Consider the following 22,424-nt stretch of genomic DNA (forward strand, 5'->3'; position numbering starts at 1 on the left):
AAATGTGGGGGGGGGGGGAACAAAACAAAAGGGGGTTGTTCTGGCAATATGCAAATCATACCTAGATAAGAATGTGCAGAAAGTGAACGGTTTGTGAGGTAGGTAAATGTGTCTTAGCAGGAAGGATTTGGATGAATATCAGTTGTTGCATTCTACCCACTCTGTCTGCTCTCAACTACGTTTCTGATTTAAAAGATGGAAGTAAATTCATTCAAACTAAAACGACACACGTGTCAACCATCTACACCATATTCTGCTGTGTTTTGTCATGTGTGAGAGTGGGGGGGGCTTAAATTATGTTTAAATAAAAGATAAATTCGCATCAGGTCACTAGAAAAGAACACACTCAACAACACATTATTTTTAATATTAGTTTCTTTTCATAAAAACGTTTTTTAATGAGGAGTTATATAAATAAAACTCATGCCTACAAATCAGTTTATATTGACTTGTACACAGAGAGGGTCAACAAAACAACCAAAACTTTACCCAGAGTAAATACTCATGAGGTGAAGTTTTTAATATTTTTATTCAGAAGTGTTAATTTGATATATGTGATGTCATTTGCTTGTGTTTGTATTCCATGTTAATGGAATTATGACAGATGCACCATCATATCAGCCAGTATGGCCAAATATTATTGCATAAAACTGATGACCCATTCAGAAACCTCACCAGACTTCCTGAAAAACTTTGTTTTCTTTATTGTACAGCATTGTTTCTGTTATTTTGTCTAGTTGATGTAATCAAACCACTGATAGCACGGCGGAGCTGCAAACAAGCAGAACATGGCGTCACTGAGGAAAAGGCTCCTCTTACTGAAAGGTAAGTGTCAATGCTCATTTCCACTTCAGCACTGTTCTGCATGATTGGTGTGAAGTTGTATTAGTTCATCTGAAAAACCATTTGTGGTTGTGTCTTGACAAGCCTGACTCACCTTTACAGGCAGAAAAAAGAAACGGGAGGTAGTGACATCTCTGTAAAACTTCATGAGAATGCATGTGACCTTTATCCTATACAAAAATAGGATTGTCTATTATTTTGCGTCCAATTACAGATTAGATTCGCTGCCTTCTGGGTAAAAAGAAATGTCATCATTGTATCATGACAATAGGCCCTCAGTCAATTAACAGTTACGGGCTGACATCCTCTTACTATGAACTGTTATTATTTACAGAACATGTTTTCGTACAATGACAATATCACAACACATGACAAAAAAACTAGAGCATAATGACATTTCATTGCGATCAATAGATGTTTTACTTATTACATTCACATTCTGCTTGTATAATAATCTGTCAAACATCTATTCTTGCTTGGGCAGCTTGTATTCCCTTTTGATCCTGGCATAGGGCCCAATGTTGTCGTCAAACACAAAGTCCCATAATACCCTGGTCCAGGAATTGTGTTGGGGCAACGAGTCGTAATATTCTGCTGCAATCTGCTTGACCTGCCAACGAGAAAACAGAAGATTGAGAGATTAGAACATAACTAAGGGTTAATCTACAGTAACTGTTAGGTATCTCTGGGAATTTACAGAGTCTGTTTAAATCACATGATGCTTATGTCATGTTATGCATCATCACACACAACAGATAAAAGATCAAAAATATTTGTATTACTCAAAACATTTTTTTCTATTGATAAAACTTAGCAACTGATATTCTTTCATTAGATTTATTGACGGCTATGTCAGAGGCAATGTGAATTTCTTCCTGCTTTGCTGGGTTAATCAGTTACACGTGTGGCATTTGCATGCTTAGATTCTAAAAGACTGGAGAGACCCATCTAATCTCCCCACACCTGGCAGTGATGTAACTGAGCTCATTGTCTACCACTTAACTAATAATAGGCCTGGAAAATCTTACTCAGGTCCAGAGTTTACCTGTTGCAAAATTAGTCATGATTTACAACAGCCTCACCTGAGGTAGTTTGCTACCAGGTATGCTGGGGAAGTCATGGTGCTCCATGTGGTAACCAACATTGAAGGTGATCCAGTTCAGGGGTCCATAGTAAGAATATGTCTCATGTCCCTTGAGGAACATGTAATGCTCAGCTATGAAATGTCCAGCGATAGGATGCAGTCCCATGCACAGAATAGATCCTGCGATGAAGTACACAATGGGCTTCAGCCCCCATAAATAGTAGATAATTATGTCTACTGTGAACTGAACGACTGCGTTCTGGACCTCCAGTTGACTCACTGGCTTAGGGTTGACCAACAACGGGCGCAAAGCGTAGAAGAATGGCTGCAGGACAAGCCAGATGACTTTCCTGGCTGGTGTGCAGAAGAACCATCCCTCAAAGTCTGTGGGGATGTCAACATCCAGCTGATCACCTCCCAGATACCGGTGGTGGTCGATGTGATATTTCTTGAAGGAGGCTGAATAGGGCAGGCCAATAGGCAGGTTGGCCCACATTGCGAACCAGCGGTTCCACTTTGCCAGTTTGTTGCCAAAGGCCACGTTGTGAGAGATATCATGGATAGCCAGAGTGAGGGAATGGTTAATGCAACCTCCAAAGGCATAGGCCCAGAAGAAGAGCCACTTCCAGGAGAGGTCACGGACTAGGTAGCAGGCCAGGAGCTGGGTTAGGACCATTCCTGATACTACCCATTTCAGCTGGGGATCTGGACCCATCAGTGACTTAATCTCTGGATATTTGGCTGTAGGAAGAAGCAGGCAGAAAGAGAAAGGGGAGAGACACATTTTAGATGTTATGTCACATTTGTCGTAGAACCAGTACAGAAGGTTGTTGACTCTTATTTTCAGGTCTAGCAATAACAGAATATCACAGTGACACAACCTTGTGCATCCCAAAGAACACAACTGAGCATGTTGAACCCACTCTCTCTTGGGACAGGCTTCCTGACAGAAGTCATTTTTAATTGGCATTGGTGTTGTTTGTTGAGGGAGATGAAACAAAGGGAGCGGTTTCAAGACATTCACAGCTAGAGGTTTGTTTCACAGGATGTATATCTAAATGGCACATCTTATACATATTTGTGTCATGAAAGTTTGTGCATCGTGTGTCACAGCAGGCTCATCTCATCATACAGTGACCTACAATAAAGGTAGGCAGACACCATCAGTGGATGTCACATGCAAAACTGACCAGCTTCTTTGTTTCTAGCTTACTTGTGTAATGCCTCTATGCAAATGGGGCTTACCCTGGTCACTAAAAGGTTAAAGACTGGCTGGTTGATTTCAGTGACTGCCCTGCAGTTCAGGTCTCCCCTTAACTTTTCAAAACCTCTTTATTCAGGTAATAAGTAGCCAAGAGGAATTCTCTGCTGTCGCTCTGTTGTCACTCCTCTATAATGTACAACATGTAGTTCCACATAACATAAAACTCATTTTTCGTACTGCACAACATGAACTACGACTGTGTTTACAGACCAAACACTTCAGGTGCTGCTGTGGCCCACCCACCAGGGCGTAAAGTTAAATCAATAACTAGATATCATAAAAGTCGTTTAAAGCAATTAACATGCTTCAGAGGCATTGCTTGGTTTCAGCTTCTGCTTTTTATTGTCCTAATTGTCGGAATAATTTATCACTCTTATTTTTCAGCCTCAGATTACAACTAAAAAACTATGCACTGTAATGCAGAAGTGAAATGAAGTGCTTCATTTATTTTTTCAAATTGGAAAAATTGTCTGTTAAATAGGTTCAACCATCACGTAATGTCAAAATTATTAATCATCCATGGGCCCTCACAAGCTACTGTAGTGTCAACAATAAAGTCCCTCAGGCATGTGGGATAGTGTACAGTTTATGGCCTGTGAACTGAAATAAACCATCAAAATACTCTACCTGATACTGTAAAAAGTGGAATGACCCCTGAGACTCATATCCTTCCACCTCATGGCTGAGCAGAGGACAATTAAAAACAAAACACTTTAATAATTTAGGGCTTGCTGGTGTCAAAGCCCATCACCTTCTGCATGCTTCTGTCACACCAGAGCAACCATGCGACCGCCGGACAAAGCTGGGATCAAATTGGATTTAAACTGTTTTAAATCGAATTACACAAACGTCACATTAATATAGATGACTGTTTTTGATACAGAAATAAATACAACACATGGTTTATTTAGTAGAATTAATAAATAATGCTGGTCTAAGGCAGTGTAGTGAATAAAGGTTATTATCAGGGATCCTCCCTGATACCCTGACAAAGCCTTTCTTCTCACTTCATGAAGCATTGTGTCACTGTTTGTCATGAGCTGGGAATGTGTCTTGTTACCTGGCATGCCCACAGGCTCTGTTGTCTGCACCTGCTATCAATATGCTACCTCACAACTCAGAAAAAGATGACAATGAGGCATATACATTTACAGATAAATAACCCCTTATTACTGTGAGACATTCTACCAAAATGAATTCATCATGTGATATTTATCTGCCACGTGAAACACGCCTGTCATATCTGCAGGACATAAGCTTTAAATCATCATCATCATCATCATCATCATCATCTTTGTTCCTGGCGAGAAATGAATGCCTCCCACGGGTGACTGAGTTTGCTGCCGATATAAACTTTCCCTCTTTCAAAGAATAAGCCTTAAAATACTGGAAATACTGATGAATTGATGCCTTAGTCAACAATGAGTGCTATACTTGGAATGATTGGGTAAGTAAGGCTTTTGTTTTAACATGCATGTGTCATAGATTTATATATTTTTAAAGCTCCTCCAATTATTCCACTTGTTTTTGAAATATATTATGTATCTTCCAAAAAATAAGTAGCAAAATGGCTTTATCTGTATTAACAGGTGATCTTTGCTGCATTCATTCTAGCCTGATACTTCGTTAAGCAACAGCCTGTAAACAGGTTTAACCGGCTACGCTTTTATAAGGTATAGAGGTAAAACACCTGCCTCCAACTTTTCATGCAAGAAATAGAACTCTGCCGATTCCTGTATGTTTAAAAAAAAAGTTTTTAAGTCTCCAGGAATTACCCACCTAAAATCTCCTTTCTTCTTGAAGTGTGCGGCTGATCATTGTAGACCCATTCAAAGTCGCCTCTTCCACCTGTCTTCCCCATGGCTCCTCTCTCTGTATGCGGCAACTGGCTCTGCAGCGTTATGTGTGTCATCAAACTATCAAAGTATCCGGGCACACCCTCTCGCACAGGTTGCAGGCTGAAGGTGTGATTCAAACTCCTCCCCCTCCGTTCCCTCCCCGTTAGGGAGAAAATCTGCCACTTACATGCAAATACTAAAAAACTGTTTGTTTGCCTGTGTATCAGTGTTTAGCCATATAAGCAACGCGTGGACGAATTAACTATTATTTTTGTGATATTTAGTTTGATTGCTATCTCTCTAATATTCTATTCTATTCTATTCTTCTCGGAATATTCTAATTCCGAATCGTTTCCACACGCCAGGCTCTCAAAGTTGGGGTGGTTTTTGAGGTCTCCTCTGCTGTTACCATGGTGACAGGCTGACACACATACACACACACACACAGAGGCATATTATATCTGATCATCCTTCAGCTGTATATTTTTCCACATTCGAATCACACAGCCTGTGCTTCTTATAATCTTATGGTATTATTCCAGCCTCAGACCTTTCATATGGTATAGTCACAGGCTACTCTTTAAGGTCAGTGACTTCAAAGCAATGCTTCAGCTGCAGCAATCAAACTTGCATTTTCTTTACTAAATGCTTTTCTAGTTTTTAATCTGCAATTGGGTTATGTTAATACTTATAATCGTGATAGATTATAACTTTAGTTTTAGTTGAGACGCAAATTCCCGTTGGTCCAAATCACGCGAGATTTCATAACTGGAGCATTGTGGCGACGAGATTACAGTAGTGAGAGTAGTTGTTGTCGGAGAGGGAGGAGGAAGGCTGAGAGTAGACAGGGGGGAAGGCTAGAGTGTAAAAAAAAACAAAACAAAAAGCATATAAGTGGTCGGAAACACAAACTTAATCATGGCGTCGGGTGATACCCTGTACATAGAAACGGACGGGTCAGAAATGCCAGCCGAAATAGTTGAACTGCACGAAATTGAAGTAGAGACAATCGAGACAACAGTTGTTGGGGACGACGGTGAGCACCAGCCTATGATCGCCTTACAGCCTCTTGACACGGATGATCCGAACTCGATTCACCCGCACCAAGAGGTGATTCTCGTGCAAACGAGAGAAGAAGTGGTGGGTGAGGATGACTCTGAGCTGCACACAGATGATGGTTTCGAGGACCAAATTCTTATCCCGGTACCCGCCGCGGAGGAGGACTATATCGAACAGACTCTGGTTACAGTCGCCGGGAAAAGCTCGTCAACAGGCCGGATGAAGAAGGCTGGAAGCGGAAAGAAAGCGGGCAAAAAGAGCTACCTAAGCGGTGGAGAAATGGGCAGAAAATGGGAACAAAAGCAAGTTCAGATAAAGACGCTGGAGGGAGAATTTTCAGTCACTATGTGGGCATCTGGTAAGTTCACAGTCCTGAGTGAATTCCTGCAAGCTGGCCCCTCGCTTTGTTCTCGGCGTGTGTGCCGTTTGTCAGGGCCTAGCTGGGGCCTTGTCCTCCGCGAAAGTAGAAATGCATTTCCCCATTCTGAGCCACTTAAACCCTATTTGAAATGTTTTTGTTTTTATGGGAAGCCATGTTTTATGTGTCGATGGGCGCCGCCATATTTCCCCGATCTAGAAAGTATGGCGGCCCGAAAAAATGGCGTTTATTTGGCCGACGAAGATGGCGGCGAGAGTGGGAGCGAGTGCAGCTAGGTCCGCTAGGCCGCTGTGGCGCAGTTCAGTTCATAGGAGGTGGTGCCTTCAGGAACCCCTCATACATTCCATTTCTGAGGCTGTAGGCACACGTTATTTGTGCATAATAGATTAATGGGTGCATAAATGTTAGCAAATTGGATCTTGTGTTAAAATTGTGGTTCACTGTTTGCATGTGCTTGTGCATAAGTCATGGAAAACCTAAATTTATCATTGTAATTTTTAATTTTGTGGTTCTTGAAAACATTACGCGGATTATAGCCTGTCAACTTTAGAAAAGAACGTCATAATAAAGGTTAATTGTTAAAAATAAATATGTTAAAATCTATCAGACTATGTGTGGGGGAAAGCTTGCGTTTGTAAACAATACACTACCGATTGTTATATGTCATAAAGTGAGTTATTGGGAAGTTTTAAAAAATTTAAAGTTGTTTTAAAAACACTTGTTTGTAGATAAATAGCAGAAGCACATTCAGATACTTATTTTCATCACAGTAAATATGTTCTATGCATACACTATAATGTAATAATGTCTTAAGATTTACTTTATTACTTCCCCTTACTTAAGTAAGTCTTGTTTAAGATAACACATTTTTCCTGCCTAATGGCTAAGGTGTACTGTAATTGTTGTTGACAGTGATGAAGCTTAAAAATTCAGTGTATTTTCAAAAATGATTATGACCTTAATAATTATTGAAAATTTCAACTCTCATTCAGATGACAAGAAGGACATAGACCATGAGGAGCAAATTACAGGAGAAAACTCTCCTCCAGATTATTCTGAATACATGACGGGGAAGAAGCTTCCTCCTGGAGGGATCCCTGGTATTGATCTGTCAGACCCCAAACAGCTGGCAGAGTTTGCACGGTAAGTAAAACTAAGCAATTGGAACAATATGCATAAACCAACCATCACAGCACTGCTCACTCAGCTTATGTAATTAAACATAATCGGATTCATGGCTCTTGATGGTCATGTGAAGTGTTTATAAAGTGACCACATTCATTTCTCTTGCAGAATGAAGCCAAAAAAAGTAAAAGAAGACGATGCACCCAGAACGATAGCCTGTCCACATAAAGTGAGTGTGATATGCCGTTCATTTTTTTTACAGTGCTGCTTTTTAATTGACAATACATAGTTCACTTGTTGTGTCTATTGTCAGAGCTGAATGGTTTGATCCAGGTATTAATATTGTATCAGTTTTAAAATCAGCTGTCACTGCTGCAGTGAGTATTGCACATCGTCTCAAGTGATTAGCGTTATTGTGATTCCTTCTCAGGGATGTACCAAAATGTTCAGGGACAATTCTGCAATGAGGAAACACTTGCATACCCATGGGCCTCGTGTACATGTCTGTGCTGAGTGTGGCAAAGCCTTTGTGGAGAGTTCAAAACTGAAGAGACATCAGCTGGTACACACAGGAGAGAAACCTTTCCAGGTAGGCCTTCTAAACTTACTTTAAAGTTTTCTTCCTCCCCTGGAGAAAGCTGCGTCTGTGTAAATGTAGGAGAGTACAAATAATAAGTGTCTAACTTAATTAACTAGCTTTGGGTAATCTAATCATCATCTCAAAGTCTCCTTCTGTCTCTGCCTTTCTTCTTTCAGTGCACATTTGAGGGCTGTGGCAAGCGGTTCTCTCTGGACTTTAATTTGCGCACACATGTGCGCATTCACACTGGAGACCGCCCATATGTGTGTCCCTTTGATGGCTGCAACAAAAAATTTGCCCAGTCAACCAACCTGAAGTCTCACATCCTTACACATGCCAAAGCCAAAAACAACCAGTGAAATCGGCCATGAAACAGGCTGACTGCGAAAGCGTGAGCGTACACTGGAGGATTTGACCTGTATGCTTTCTGCTCCTTGAAGGACAAACGAATGACCCGTGGCCTGCTTTGTTGTGAGATAAGTCCCTTTGTATTGCCTCTATCTGACAGGTTTAAACAGAAATCACCTCCTCAAAAACTTTTGAAATGTATTTGGAGGTTTGAACAAGGAACTCGTATGAGCCCCAAAACCCCTCAGGCCCGCTATCCTATTTTGGCGTTACCCGGATGGAACAATTTACGGTTTCTACTAATGAAGATAATAATTCATGGATCTGCGCCTACAAAAACGTATTTATATCATAACACAGCAGTTAAGATGTTTTTGCAATATTCGTCATATTTGCATTGATCCTTAGCTATGACACCTTTTCAATTTTGTACTTTTCCCCAAGTGTGCATATTGTACACTGTTTGACATAAGCTTTGTGGTAATGTATGTAGAAAGATTGTCCCTGTAGCTCTTCTTGGAAGAGGTTTCAGTTTGTTTTACCCTTTCTGAGTTTTAAAGGGAGGGGTTGGGTGGTCTTTGCATATTTTCATTTTCTACAACGCAATATCAGAATTGTTTAGACAATAGCCATGTGAGTTTTCAATAGTGATCACTGATTAAAATGTTTTCTCCCTTGCACTAATAATGCAAAAAGTGTCATTTGTCCTCAGATTAGAACTCCTCATAAAAATGTAAATTATGCAATTATATAAATCAAGCTGTTTTAATAGAAATGTTATTTAGGAAGAAATCCTAAAGTTCATCAAGCTCAAAAGGTGATTGGTAATACAGCGATAAGGAATACACAGAAACACCAAACAGGATGTCTTAGAAGTAGATGTTCCGTTTAATGATCCCCCCAGTATATGGCCGTTATTTATGCAAAAGCACTCAACTCTACATTTCCTCTTTTAACAATGCAAAATAAGGAAGTGAAACACTTTCTGGTTGTTTAATCCTTCTCTTCCCCCAAATATATATATATATATATATAGACACAGGGGATTTAAAAACTCTACACACCCCTGTTAAAATGCAAGGTTTTTGTGATTTAAAAAAAAAAACAGAAAAACAAGAGCAAGATAAATAATGTTCAACCTTTAATGCAGTTTGGTAGTATCACTGTTACACCATGTTTTCTCCACTTGACTGAAAATTCTTTTGAACCTTTCTTCTGACGGCTTCCTCTGATGCTTTTGGAAGTTATACAGGTTATAGGTCACATAAACGTTGAAAAAAGAATTAAAATTATTTATTGGTTTATTTATTTTTTTTAAATTACAAAACTGTTTAGTGTGTAGACGTTTTATATCCACTGTTTATATGCACACATTATTGACTTGGATACTCTTCACCATATGAAGTGTTTTTTCATAGCTTTCTGCATACAAACTGGCTGCATTTTAGTAGAATTGAAAGAAACGTAAGACTCCACCCCACCCCCTTACTTAAGCATTTTTATACACATTCTGTTTAATAGAATCATTTAAAGTCATCTTCTGCGATCTTCCAGGTGTTTTTGCTTATGCTGATCTTGCTAGTTATTTCCTTCCTTTTAAGATGTTCCAGACAGACAGGCAAAAGGCAAAAGGGAAGAAAAGGGGGCACAGATTATGACCCCAAAAATTCTGTTTTTTAAGGTTTTGGGTGTGTATTTTGCACCTATTACATTTCTGACTTTTAGTGACCTTTAATGGATATTTGATAATCCTTAGGGTGGTTTTCATGATCTATTTGATAGTCTCTTGCAAAAAATGGTGAAAAAACTACTATTTTTCATTTCTTAATCGTTTTATTTGACCCCAAAACTGAATATATATATATATTTTTTTATTATATATTATATCATACATAATGATATAAGATGATAACTGGTGACCACCCAGTTTTTTGTGCTCTTTGTGGTTCTTGCAAAAAAATGGAAAAGAAACATTTTAATTTGACCCAAAAATTGAAAAAAAAAAACATGTTAACCCTTTATGTCTTTTTCAATTTTTGTACCATTTTATGCTGTATTTGATAGTCTATGCAAAATATAGTTAAAAAAAAAAACCTAACCCTATCCCAAAACTGAGAAAACATTTTGCGCCTAATACATTTTTATTGACCTTTAATGTATAGTTGATGATCTCTAGGGTGATTTTTCATGATCTATTCAATAGTCTCTTGCAAAATATGGTCAAACAAAACACTACACATTTTAATTTGACCCCAAAATCGAGAAAGAAAACACATTATCCCTTTAAGTCTTTTTAAAATTTTGCACCAATTGTATTTCTGACTTTTAGTGACCTTTAATGGATATTTGATGATTACTGGGTGGTTTTTTTATGCTCCATTTGATAATCTCTTGCAAAATATGGTAAAAAAAATAAATAAATAACCCATTTTAATTTGACCCTAAAACCGAAAAAAACATAAGGTTAACCCCTTACTTTTTTTTTCAAACTTTGCACCTATTACATTTTTGAATTTATTGACCTTTAATGGATATTTGATGATAACCAGCACTTTGTGCTCTACAGTAAAGTTTCTTGCAAAAAATGGAAAAGAAATTGCACATTTTATTTTCGCCCCAAAATCGGAAAAAACAAAACCCAGGTTAACCCCTTAGATTTTTCAAATTTGCACCTATTACATTTCTGACTTTTGTTGACCTTTAATGGATATTTTAAAGATTGCTAGGGTGATTCTTCATGCTCTATTTGATAATCTACTGCAAAATATGGTGAAAATCTTTTCTATTTTAATATGTTATTGTGTTACTTTAGAAAAAAATATAATATTGTATAATACAGTATGACCCCAAAATTGAGGAAATTAAAACAAAAAAATAAATTCAAACTTTTTTAAGTTCGTAGTTCTAAAATATGTCCCCATACAAAAACTCAAAATAATATGAAACATTTGAGGCATTTCAAGTTTATTTATGCTTGGCAAAAATTTGAGCTTGGAGTATTGTTCTGACACATCTTCTTACAGTTCTTCTAGAGCGGGATCCAAATGCATGGACCTGAAAAGAACAGTGACTTGAGACCTGGTTCTTTAGGTCTCTGCTCACAGCCCCCTGACTCTGCTTGAATCCCAGAGGGCTATGAGCTGTGACCACATAAGTCAGGGACTGAGTCACCGTCCTTCTCACATCAATGCCTGGAGACCTTACTCTTTTGGGTTTTACGTCAAAAAATAATAAAACAGCTTTTCATGTTTGCTCCCCACCATTTAAAACATTATCAGGTGGCTATTCTTATTAGTACACAAATAATATTTTAAAACTACTTGTATCTAGCCCATCCCTGCTGAATATGACAAAATGGAACATTAAAACATCTCATTCCAAACCTAATCTTTATCCAGTAACATAAATCACTGGATCCAGTGTACAGCTGTTGTTAGTAATTAACAATACAAAACAGAGAAGATCATCTGTGTACATTAAAGAGGTTAGTGAAGCATGTACATCTAGATTTAATGTTCTTTCTAGTATTTGCATAGCAGCAACGTATCCGCACTCCCCTCAAGAGTATTTGTAGCGATGAATTTAAAATATAAGATTTATGTTAGTACACAGACTGCAGGTGTCAGAAAAATCTGGGCCGCAACTGCTGTGTTAATCCTAATCTATTCCCTGACCTAAAAACATGTATAATAACAGTTTTGAGCCTTAAAAAATGGTCGAGGAGACACATGTATCTTTCAACGAATGGTAAAGGTGACCTGTTAAAATATTGCTTAAACATGGGACACTTACATAAACCCTGATCAAATATCTGAATAAAACAGAGTCAATAATTTCTATTCACCATCCTGTTTTGGTATCCAGCACCTGGTGAAGAGTTTGCAAAGTAACTGCTCTCAAAGCAGAATCTAATGGCAACTATTTACTTTAAGAGGGCAGCCAGCAGTGCAGGGTAGTTTGGTGTCCCCCATCCTGTAACAGGGTCCCATGCTGGTGCAGCACAGAAACCCTTTCCTTGAACCTTCTCATCCAGACAGCCCAGGTGACAACCTTCAGTCACCTGTAGAAAAGAAAGCATGCCATTTAGGGACCAGACCAAAGGCTCTAATCTCTATTTAAAAAAAAAAAAAAAAAAGTAAATATGATCATATAAATAAGGCAATACAGCACTGGAAATGACCTAAAATGATAGTAGCGATGAGAGATGTTTACATTATTTTAGCTAAATGTGCTAAAAAACACAATACTTACATCAAATAGGGGCTGTCCTTTTAATTTGTAGAGACGGGGGTTGAGGAAACCTAGAGCAGGCAGACCCTTCAGCAAACGTTGATCATTGATGAGGGAAAGCATGCCACCGACAACAGGAGTTGATGCCTGGAGCAAAAAACACAAATGAGATGCGATTACACATAACACTGTCTCTGTGCCAGCAGTAGGGTTTTTTTTGTTAAATTCTTGTTTAAGCAATGGCCTCTGCATTACAATGCAATTACAAATGAAGCATGTGTGAAATATTTTACCGAGGTCCCAGACACCCAGGGGAGGGGCACTCTGTTGGTGACCACCCAGTAATTATCAGACAAAGCAGCCATGTCCGGGTATGCCCTGCCGCTGGTATTAAAGTACGACTGAGGCGGGAGGGTTGCTGCCACAGTATTCAGGTACCCATTCACTGCACCGACCTGTGGATACATAAATACACAGGATAATAAGCACTGTCTGCTTGGAGGAAACATCACTTAATTATCATATGAAAAGAGGTTGTATGTGACAGATGTGATGGTGCAATATTATTACCTGGTAGCCAGGCATCTTGAAGACATTACTGAAGCCTCCTCCACTGATGTAATCTGTGACTTCATATGTGACTTTAAATGGATTCTTGAATGAGGTTCCTCCAACTGTAGTCACATATGGGCTGTGAACAATAGGCATATGTTTGGGCAAACTCTTGTCTATAGCTATGAATGACCATATAAACATATTAATGGATGACAAAACACTTTCAGATCTTAGGAAGCTGCTTTCAGAGTTTTACCTTGAGGCAGGAAAACTGGGCCTGAAGGAGTTCTCTTTACCCAAGTGTCTGCATCCAGCCCCACTGTCACCTGAACATGACACAAGGAAATATATTTAAAATGAGGTAATAGGTAATCATGCAGCCAATCTTACTGACAACTGCTAGCCTTTCAAGTATTGTTGTAAGCTAGTGGGAAAATAAGGTGTGGCGTAAACAAGCTCTCCAGTGTCACTGTGCCATTATTATGGGAGTTTTATTTTGGGCAACAGTGGTGTGTTCAGGTTTCAGGTGAGATCAAGATCTGTCACTATGTGACAAGTCATAGGTAGCCAACATGTTGCCATGGAGAAAAACACTGTCCCCTTTTCATTACATGATCAGTTATCTCAGACTTAATACTTACTACTTGTTGATGTATTGTCTTTGTGTCACTGACACTGTAAATTTTTTTAAGTAGTCTGAAATACGCATCTGTAAATGTTATAAGTTATTTGGAGTAGTTCTGTACAATCCCCCCCTACAGCTTACCAGAGGCAAAGAGCAAAGAGAGTCCCCTGACGCCGGCCTTCATAAACTCCGTGTTGATCCGCATCATGTAGGCTGTGGAAAGGCTGTCTTCATCATCTCCATAGCTGATGGTGTGAACCCACGGCAGATCAGACATGTTGCTGAGCAACACCATCCACTGCAGGAAGGGCTCCTGGGACTCATGACGGCCTGAAGAAATAAACCAAGACTAATTAGGAAAAGTATAATATATATTTTTTTAATATAGAAATTTGAATGTGTGTGTGTGTGTGTGTTGTCGTCACTGGTTAGTGAGAGTGCTTTTCTACTTTAGCTTCATGATCCACAATTTCCATGTACTTCAATAAATTATTTTGCTTTTTTGAATATGTTTTTTAACCTGTAAATATGAAATACAAAATATATATAAATACTGACCTGGATTGGTGAAGACCCACGTGGAGATGTTTGCTCCAGTGCTCATAATGTACTCTACATCCAAACTGGCCTCCAGACCAGCCTTCCCTTCTCCTTGGGTGCCTACAACTCGATCCACTTGAGACAGATGCTGGAAGCTCCTGCCGAACATGCTCATGAACTCAGCCAAGTCTGCAGGGTGGTAGTACTGCTCCAAGAACTAAAAGACAAAACAGCTAATCTAAGTGAAGAAGTACAACAAGTTATGGTCTGATTATAATGTTGGAGCAAAATGCTTTTAATAATATGAGCAGATCATACTTGAGCTACAGCCTGGCTGTTGTTCTGAGCTGATCCTACATCTGCTGCAGTCAGATTGTAGCGGGCCCTCAGGATGGCCGGAGTCACTCCGAGGTGCAGACTTGTCTTGGAGTGCTGTTTCTTCTGGATAAGATCCTGCCCTTTAGGCGGGAGACGATGAAGCCCTCCAACTGTAGAAGCACAATATTATTGCAGATTCTAACACAAAAACACAGCACTAGATATCAAATATTTTTGCAGAGTGGGGCATTGTGCTCACCAAAGTCAAGGTGTTGGTGAACATCATCATGAACAGAGTAAGGAGCTGAAGACCTCACTAAAGAAAGGCCGTCTCTCAGGTAACGATTAAACCTACTTCCTGGAAGTAACCTCTCTGCAACACTAAATACACAACAAACAAAATCATCCACAGACTAAAAGACTTCAACTTACGCATCACTAACATATAAGCACATGCAAACAAACATTTACTGTAAAACTGACACACCTACTACTAAGAAGGTTAATTTACTCCAAGTGCATCTGTTTAATGTTAGAAGTAGATAAAGCTGTCATCAGGGATTTAGTAAAGTGATAAGGTTTTATTATGACCTTGACCTAGATTTGAGAATTGCAATAGGCGGGTTCAAAACATTCAGGTTTGATTTTTTTAACCAATAACCACAAAAAAGGGAACTACCTCACGAGATGCAAGCTAGACCTTTTCACAAGACTTACACCATTAATGCAACTTTAACAATAACTTTGTGGCTTAACTGTGTCAAGAGCAAGATGAGTAAGCAGAACAAAATGCTGCCAGAAAAAGCAATGCTTACTCTGCAGTCATGGCGCACTGTAAAAAGTCCTGAGTGTGAACAGTCAGGCAGCTCGTAATCCCATGACTCTGCAGCCAGTGACGCACCACTTTCTGGGTCAGTTCAGATGGACGTACAAGAGAGGCTACTTCCTCCAGGCTGAGATGTTTACCTGGGAGCACAAAACAAGCCACTGTCAGTCTGTCTGTAGCACAGAAATAGACCAAAGGTGTGAGCAGACTTGTCTTATCAGGCATTTAACACATACGCTAATAGGAAAAAAGAACCCTCGTTTTTCAGGATTACATAGGAGCATGCAGCACTTATCAAACAGAGTCGTACCATACTGTGCAGAGTCAGGGTCTGACACCAGTCTGAGGGTTTCCTCCAGCAGGTGAACATTCTGCTGCTTCAAGGCAAAGGTCAGCTCCAGCTCCTCTGCAGGATCAACTCGACCAACATGAGTCCAGCCCTGCGGCATCCTGAGCAAAGACGAGTAACAAATTATGATCCTGAAAGACACTATTTGTCTGTACTTTTATGCAACCTCTCAGAAGCATCCATGTAAAATGATCATCTTTGATAAGCAGCAAAACTAGCATGCAGTGCCTTCCCCTATCAGACTAGATAGTTAATGCCAATCTGAGCTAGACTTTATATTTGACGTTTGTGTGCTTTTAAAATATGAACGTGTTTTAACAGGGGTTTAATCTTGCTCTATTTAATGACAGAGCTAACAGCTTTAACAGTGTAGATTTACTCACAAGACATCTTGGTCATACTCCAGATATCCACTCCAAACCGAGCTGAATAACAAGGTTACTGAGAAGGTCAGTCTGTTGGACAACAACACAAAGATATTGCTGTTACATTAGAGCTGCAAAACAAAAGGTAAACACGCGTTTGAACAACACAATCAGGACTGTGTGTGTGTTGCAACAGGGTCATAAGAAAACTGAGTTTTCCGTGACTTCACTAAGTGGAGTTGACGAAAAATTAAACCCGTTTCTTAGCATGCAGATACGTACACATATCATTTTGCTAACTGAAAGACATTATTAAAGCGATCACATCAACAATGTAACCTGCTAACGTTAGCAGCAGCTATATATCTGTTTATCTAGGTCATACATATAACAAAACCGTTACCATGCTAGGCGCGTTAAAACAATAACCCGACTCCATTCTCTACATGTTACGAAAACAACAGTGAAGTTAAATACAGCACTCACAGCGAGTTCATCGTGTCCTCTGCTGTTTGTTGCTCACTTCAGCTGCTCCCAGAGCAGGCTGTTATAGAAGGTGGAGGTCACATGACATGTTCCACGTGATTACCAGCTCGGTCAGTTTACTTCCGCCTTTCTAAAAGCAGCAACCTCAAAGGTCAGACTTCAAACATAATGAAATGTTCCTCAGAGGTGGAGAAGACATTAAGGCTTTTGAATGCTGCTGTAATCTAATGACCTACAGATACTTAACAAAGTAACCCAAGTCACCAGCTGTTAATGAAAGCAGTGGTTTAAGCTGGAGGTTTTTCAACACTACTGTACATTATACAATAATAATAATACAGAAAAATAAACCATAACTAAGATTTGAAAAAGGTTTATTAAAAATGAAAACAATAATTACAACCGACTCCTGGAAAAGGACTTAAACAAATACATTTACAAAGATGTATTGGAAGGCCAGTCAAAGGTCTTTTATTTACTAAAACTATTATCTAAAAATATTTTTAAATTTGTAAATTTAATATAAAACAGGCCACATTGTCTCAAATGTGTTTAGCATATGTTTAGAAGTTTCAAATTATATATTCGCTGGCAAATGTGTTTATACCACACTGATGCACAGAGTAAAATTGCAGCAGTTTTATTGATCACATTTGAGGAAGTAAGGATAAAATTGTAGCTTTCTCCTGATTTCGTTCCATGTGAACCTTTTAACATTTTTTTTTAAATCCATCACGCTGTAGCTGCAATCAGTCATTGTCTGAGAAGTAAAAATCCTCTTCCTCTCCACTTTCTGACGATGCTCCGTTGTTTCCTGAGAACATCTCCCATACGACAAAGGAATTATTACCTTGTGGAAAAGAAGAGACATGGATAGAGACAGCTTTACAGTGGTGTAAGCAGAAGTAAACTAACTAATGAATATAAGGTCACGGTCAATTATTTCAATAAAGTTAGATTGAATTGACACTCAACAACTTTTAATGCACACATTAAGCTGTCTTGCTGAGTTAGAACTAGCTGCTTAAGCACCTCAGCCTGATGACAATAAGGAAAGACATGGAAGATTTTTTTTTTAATTATGTTAAAGCATTCACACACTGGCAGTAAAAATGGATCAATGTACATTTATTTCTTGCAGATAGAACATTTGAACATTCTAGCACATGGTCAAAAACCTCCAAAGGCTTACCTGTGTTGCATCTCCTCATTGGTTGTTTAACTGAATGTGCCGGTGTAAAGCTCTAAAAACAAAAAGATGGACAGTGTTTTTCCCCACATAAAAATATGTACAAGAATGTCAGAAATGAATGAAGTTGTATGTACCTTTGCAGAGCGCTTGCAGACATCAAACTGATTTTTTTTCATCCTCTTCTGCAGTTGATAGACGTACTTGTCATCACAGTCTCTGAAAATCAAGAAGTCAGGTCCATTTTTGTCTGCATTCAACAGTTCAATCTGTTAGAATGTAAAGGTTATCTTCATGTACCTGTTTGGAGAGCCCATCATACCAGGAGTGATATGCAGACACTGAGGAGTCTTCACTTCAGGAAAACATGATGACCTTGGAGTCAGGGGCTCCAGCTCTGACACAGTGAGATCTTGATCATCGCTTGGACACAAGGAGGGGATCTGTGTGGAGTGATGCAGTGGAGTAGTGATGCACACATTATCACTGGATAAGGATGAGCCATAAAAAACAAGACACAAACCTCAAATCGTTTACTCTGCATGTACGCTGTACTAAAAACATCATCCACATCTTCTCTGGGCATGTTCTCCAGGAACTGTCGCACCTGCTGTTTTCTCTTAAAGGTTCCCACTTTGGCTGATATCACAGGATTATCTGTAGGTACACACAATCACAGCTTGTTAAAATAGTTCCTTAGATAAAGAATGATTAGTGTTATCACACAGATAACCATTAGGCTTTTTCTGCATCTTAGCAGTAGACATTTCTTACCTGGAGCTTTGACTGCTTCCTCTTTTTGCTTTTTGACTTTCTTAGCTGCTTTGTTGGGAGTCTTTGACATTCCCTGCGATGTGTGCTTGTTGTGGCACTCTTCTGCTGAACGTGTTCCTACCAACCTCGCTACCTCTGCCCAGTAACCCTTCATGTGCTTGGGATAGTAGACAACAGCCCTGAAAAACACACATACACACATTACCCTGCTTCTGGATGAAGCCATTTTCTAAAGCCTGTGAAATGCAAAACTTACTCTTGAAGCTTCATAAGCTCCGCCTCAGTCCATTCATCCTCCTGATTCTCTTTGTGTTGCTTCACATTGCCTTTGCTTGCTGTGGACTTTGGGAGTGGCTTTGCTGGTGGTGATGTTTTGGTGCCTGTACTTGGTTTCTTTTCCGCTTGCCCCTCATTATTATTCGGTGTTCTGATGATTCTCTTCCACGGTCTCTTCGCACTCTCATCAGAGGACTGTTTTGATGAAGACATGTCTGGCGTTGACTTGTTTCGAACCTTTCTGCCCTTCTTACTGGGCACCGCTTTCCCTCTGCGTTTTCTCTCCAAAGTAAATGCATCACTTGATGACTCATCCTGTAACGTTTTATCATGAGCTTTAGGAGATTCTGGGGAATTTGTGGCTTTTGATTTGCTCCTTTTTTCTCTCACTGAATGCCTGTTGGCTGTGTCTGAAGTGTTTTTTGACTTTGCAGGTTTGATTTGCTTCAGAGGTACAGTGTCCACTGTAGCTGGACACCTCTGCCTGGACTTTGTCTTTCTACTGGGTGACTTCTGGGAGTTACCAAGTTTTTCCACAGGAGGTTCAACAGTGCTAAAGGACATCATTGTACTGACATCCTGTGGGATATAGAAATAACATATCAATCACTTGTAGCAAATATGCTCTCATCGCCTACATAACTCAGGTGAGACGTGTTCGGTGCTTACATCGCAGATGGTGGTTTCATAACATCCAAAGACCTGAACATTCATGTCTGCATCTAGCACGACTCTCCCTCCTTTCCAATACTCCAGAGGCGGCTTGATCACACGACCACTTCGAGACACTCTTGAACAAGAATAAGAGTTGGGAGTACAGGATTCAGCTAGAGAAGATAAAAAAAATAAATATACATAGAGAGCAAAAGTCATATTATTTAACCTGCATTCAATATCATAAATGAATCAATTCCTTACAGCAGATTTTACTTACCTGTCTTCAAGGATGTTTGCCTGCACCGCTTCAAAGTTGAGGTGTTGTTGGTTGAGGCCCGTGTCTTCTGTTCAGTATTCCTCTTAGGTTCAATGCTGCGCTGGTTACTAAAACAAAAAAGAATCCAGTGTTATTCCCTAACAAACATAAACACAAATCCTGGGTCTTTTAGTCAAGAAACATAACAACATAAATGAGCAACCATAGTTCTTACTTTCTTGTCTCTAATAGTAACCTCTCATAAAGCTCCTTCCAGTTTGGAGGAAAACCTTTGGCGAATTTTTTTAAAAGCCACCTGGGAAACCCTGAAGACAAACAGTGAGAGATTACCAATGTGTGTGATATTTTAATTTACATGAGTTTATACAGAAGTATAGCTTCTTCTTTACAGCATCTACAAAAGGAGAAGGCTTCACTAATGTATACAGGTTACAACAGCAGTAACAGCAATCAGGCTTACCAGAGGCATAATGCATCTTCATGTTCCCAACCAAGATGTAAACTCTGCCGGAGACGGTTTTCACCACAGAGTTTGAAACTCTGTCCACAATGATGTTACTGTTCCACTGTATGTTGCTTTCCCTAAGTAGAAACATCCATGAAACGTTCACGTCAAACGATTCATTTTCTAATCCATCAGGATCGCAGAAGTAACAGATCAACACGTCAAACCAATCTGAGCAGTGGTTATAATAAACTTACATCCTGTTCTTCATCTCAGACATTGATTATATTAAATTAATGGAATTATGAAGTGTGAAAAAACACTTACCCATGGATTCCATCAACAAACAGGCCCTTGTGATTCTTCCTGAGGAACCACTTCTTCAGATAAATCATACTCTCCTGCAAAAGGAGGAAACAAAACTTTAGGAACCACAGACAAACTGAAATGTTGGCTATCATTTCAAACATGATGTTAAATGTTTAACTTTAAAGGGGATTTTTGTGTGTATGTATGTGTGTATAGCTTCTACTCACACTCGGGAATTCCATTTGCTTGGGCCACTTGTTGTGCTTGAACACGGCATTGTTGTATTTTTTCGGTATAGAGACCTGTGGGGTTTTGAGCACAAGAAGGTCTTCCTGCAAAACCAGCGGCACAGCTGAGGTGAGGGCATCCTCAGAGCGATTGACCTTTGATTGGCTGTCAGCTGAGTCTGTTTCATTGGATGTTAAAGGACTTTGTAGAGCATTTGTAAATCCAGCATCCTGTGTCTCACACATATTCTGAGTTGTGGAGAGAGGAGTATGTCTCGGCAGATTTATATTACCTGTAGAAAAAAACTGATAGTAAAAGCCATGTTGTGCAGCACGAAAACAAATCAATTTTTTTTACTCTTATTGTACTCACCATCACCGAAGAGGTCCTTTTTGCTGCTATTTACTTTGTGAGCTTGCTCCATTTTCCCTTTACTTTCCCTTTCCTTCATGGAAGCAAAAATCTTAGCCGGGGACATTGGAAATCCTTCTCTGCAACCTGATGAAAGAACACCAGTAAATTTTCTATTCAAAATGATGTCATAAGGAAAAATAAGCAATAAATATCTCACGTTTCTCTGCAGTGGATCTTGGTGGCGGATGCAAGTGTCCATGCATCATCTTTAACTGGTCACCAGAGAACCCTCTACAGTAACCCAAATCATCCGTGCCATTGTTGTTGTGGAAGTCATTCACTGCAAAAGTGCAGGCGTTCCATTGTTGTGGCTCATGTATATCCTCATTGCTTCCCTCAGCACTGCTACAAACTTTGTTCATCTCCTGCTGCTCCCATTTTCTCTTCCTCAACCTCTTTCTCATGGGGGAGAACACACTGCCTGGAGACACGGGTTTGTTGAAACGAGCACATTCATCGAACACACTCCCTCCCCACTGCTTTTCTACCGGAGTCCCGCTCTGCGTATTGAAACAATCCAAGCCCCTGAGCTCTCCTTGGATCTTACCTTTGTCGGTCAGAAAGAGAGAGCAAGACACCGCTGTTGATTCCAATACAGGTGGATGGACTTTATATCCGAAGGCATGTGGAGGACTCGCAATGGGCGAAAGAGTCAACGGCTGCATTTCATTGAGATTAGAACCAAACTTCTGATTCGCCTTATGCTCACCAGTCACCCAGGTGTTCTCAGATCTCCTCCTGGGCGAGTTAAACTCAGCTCCATCTTTCTTGCTAGTAAAAAACCCCTTCCTCCCGCAGCCCGATTCTTCGCGCACTTTGGCTTTTAGCTTAGCAAACACTTTAGCGGGAGAGTCAGTCCGTGGTTGGATGCCTCGTAATACATAATGATACGAATCCATGGTTTAAACTGAGAGATTATTGTTTATCCATGTCGTAAACTAGCCACTAGCTCGCTAGCCCGCAATTTTCAAATTTCTCATCGCTGCCGCTTTGGTCCTGTGACGTACTTCCACAACAATATGTCACTTCCGCTCTTGGTGT

The 22,424-nt window shown here is 39.7% G+C and overlaps 4 protein-coding genes across 6 annotated transcripts; 1 reads left to right on the top strand and 3 right to left on the bottom strand.

Moving 5' to 3' along the window:
* Positions 1-689: 689 nt before the first annotated feature.
* degs2 (delta(4)-desaturase, sphingolipid 2) lies at positions 690-5,096 on the bottom strand. Its single transcript, XM_028395506.1, has 3 exons — positions 4,971-5,096; positions 1,926-2,668; positions 690-1,453 (listed from the first exon to the last, which is right to left on the bottom strand). The coding sequence occupies exons 1-3, from the start codon at positions 5,050-5,052 to the stop codon at positions 1,310-1,312; spliced, it is 969 nt and encodes a 322-aa protein (XP_028251307.1). The 5' UTR covers positions 5,053-5,096; the 3' UTR covers positions 690-1,309.
* A 746-nt stretch (positions 5,097-5,842) lies between these two features.
* yy1a (YY1 transcription factor a) lies at positions 5,843-9,200 on the top strand. The gene is made up of 5 exons (XM_028396469.1): positions 5,843-6,446; positions 7,460-7,610; positions 7,761-7,821; positions 8,023-8,181; positions 8,349-9,200. The coding sequence occupies exons 1-5, from the start codon at positions 5,948-5,950 to the stop codon at positions 8,529-8,531; spliced, it is 1,053 nt and encodes a 350-aa protein (XP_028252270.1). The 5' UTR covers positions 5,843-5,947; the 3' UTR covers positions 8,532-9,200.
* A 2,262-nt stretch (positions 9,201-11,462) lies between these two features.
* Positions 11,463-16,902, bottom strand: tpp1 (tripeptidyl peptidase I). The gene is made up of 13 exons (XM_028396397.1): positions 16,815-16,902; positions 16,347-16,418; positions 15,925-16,064; positions 15,604-15,754; positions 15,048-15,169; positions 14,789-14,958; positions 14,489-14,687; positions 14,072-14,260; positions 13,562-13,631; positions 13,321-13,441; positions 13,044-13,205; positions 12,772-12,897; positions 11,463-12,580 (listed from the first exon to the last, which is right to left on the bottom strand). Exons 1-13 carry the CDS (start codon positions 16,823-16,825, stop codon positions 12,443-12,445), a joined length of 1,671 nt encoding a protein of 556 aa, XP_028252198.1. The 5' UTR covers positions 16,826-16,902; the 3' UTR covers positions 11,463-12,442.
* Positions 16,903-17,171: 269 nt separating this feature from the next.
* mis18bp1 (MIS18 binding protein 1) lies at positions 17,172-22,371 on the bottom strand. 3 transcript variants are annotated; one of them, XM_028395490.1, is made up of 16 exons: positions 21,931-22,371; positions 21,541-21,804; positions 21,342-21,467; positions 20,969-21,261; positions 20,760-20,833; positions 20,448-20,569; positions 20,202-20,292; positions 19,988-20,094; positions 19,723-19,880; positions 19,034-19,632; positions 18,778-18,956; positions 18,527-18,660; positions 18,304-18,446; positions 18,141-18,222; positions 18,007-18,058; positions 17,172-17,664 (listed from the first exon to the last, which is right to left on the bottom strand). In XM_028395490.1, the coding sequence occupies exons 1-16, from the start codon at positions 22,280-22,282 to the stop codon at positions 17,564-17,566; spliced, it is 2,877 nt and encodes a 958-aa protein (XP_028251291.1). In that variant the 5' UTR covers positions 22,283-22,371; the 3' UTR covers positions 17,172-17,563. The 3 variants fall into 3 exon arrangements, with proteins under 3 accessions (XP_028251291.1, XP_028251292.1, XP_028251290.1); XM_028395491.1 differs by lacking the exon at positions 21,541-21,804; XM_028395489.1 differs by having other exon boundaries at positions 21,541-22,371.
* Positions 22,372-22,424: the final 53 nt, after the last annotated feature.

Source organism: Parambassis ranga, chromosome 22 (genome assembly GCF_900634625.1).
Source record: "Parambassis ranga chromosome 22, fParRan2.1, whole genome shotgun sequence".
Lineage (NCBI taxonomy): Eukaryota > Metazoa > Chordata > Actinopteri > Ambassidae > Parambassis > Parambassis ranga.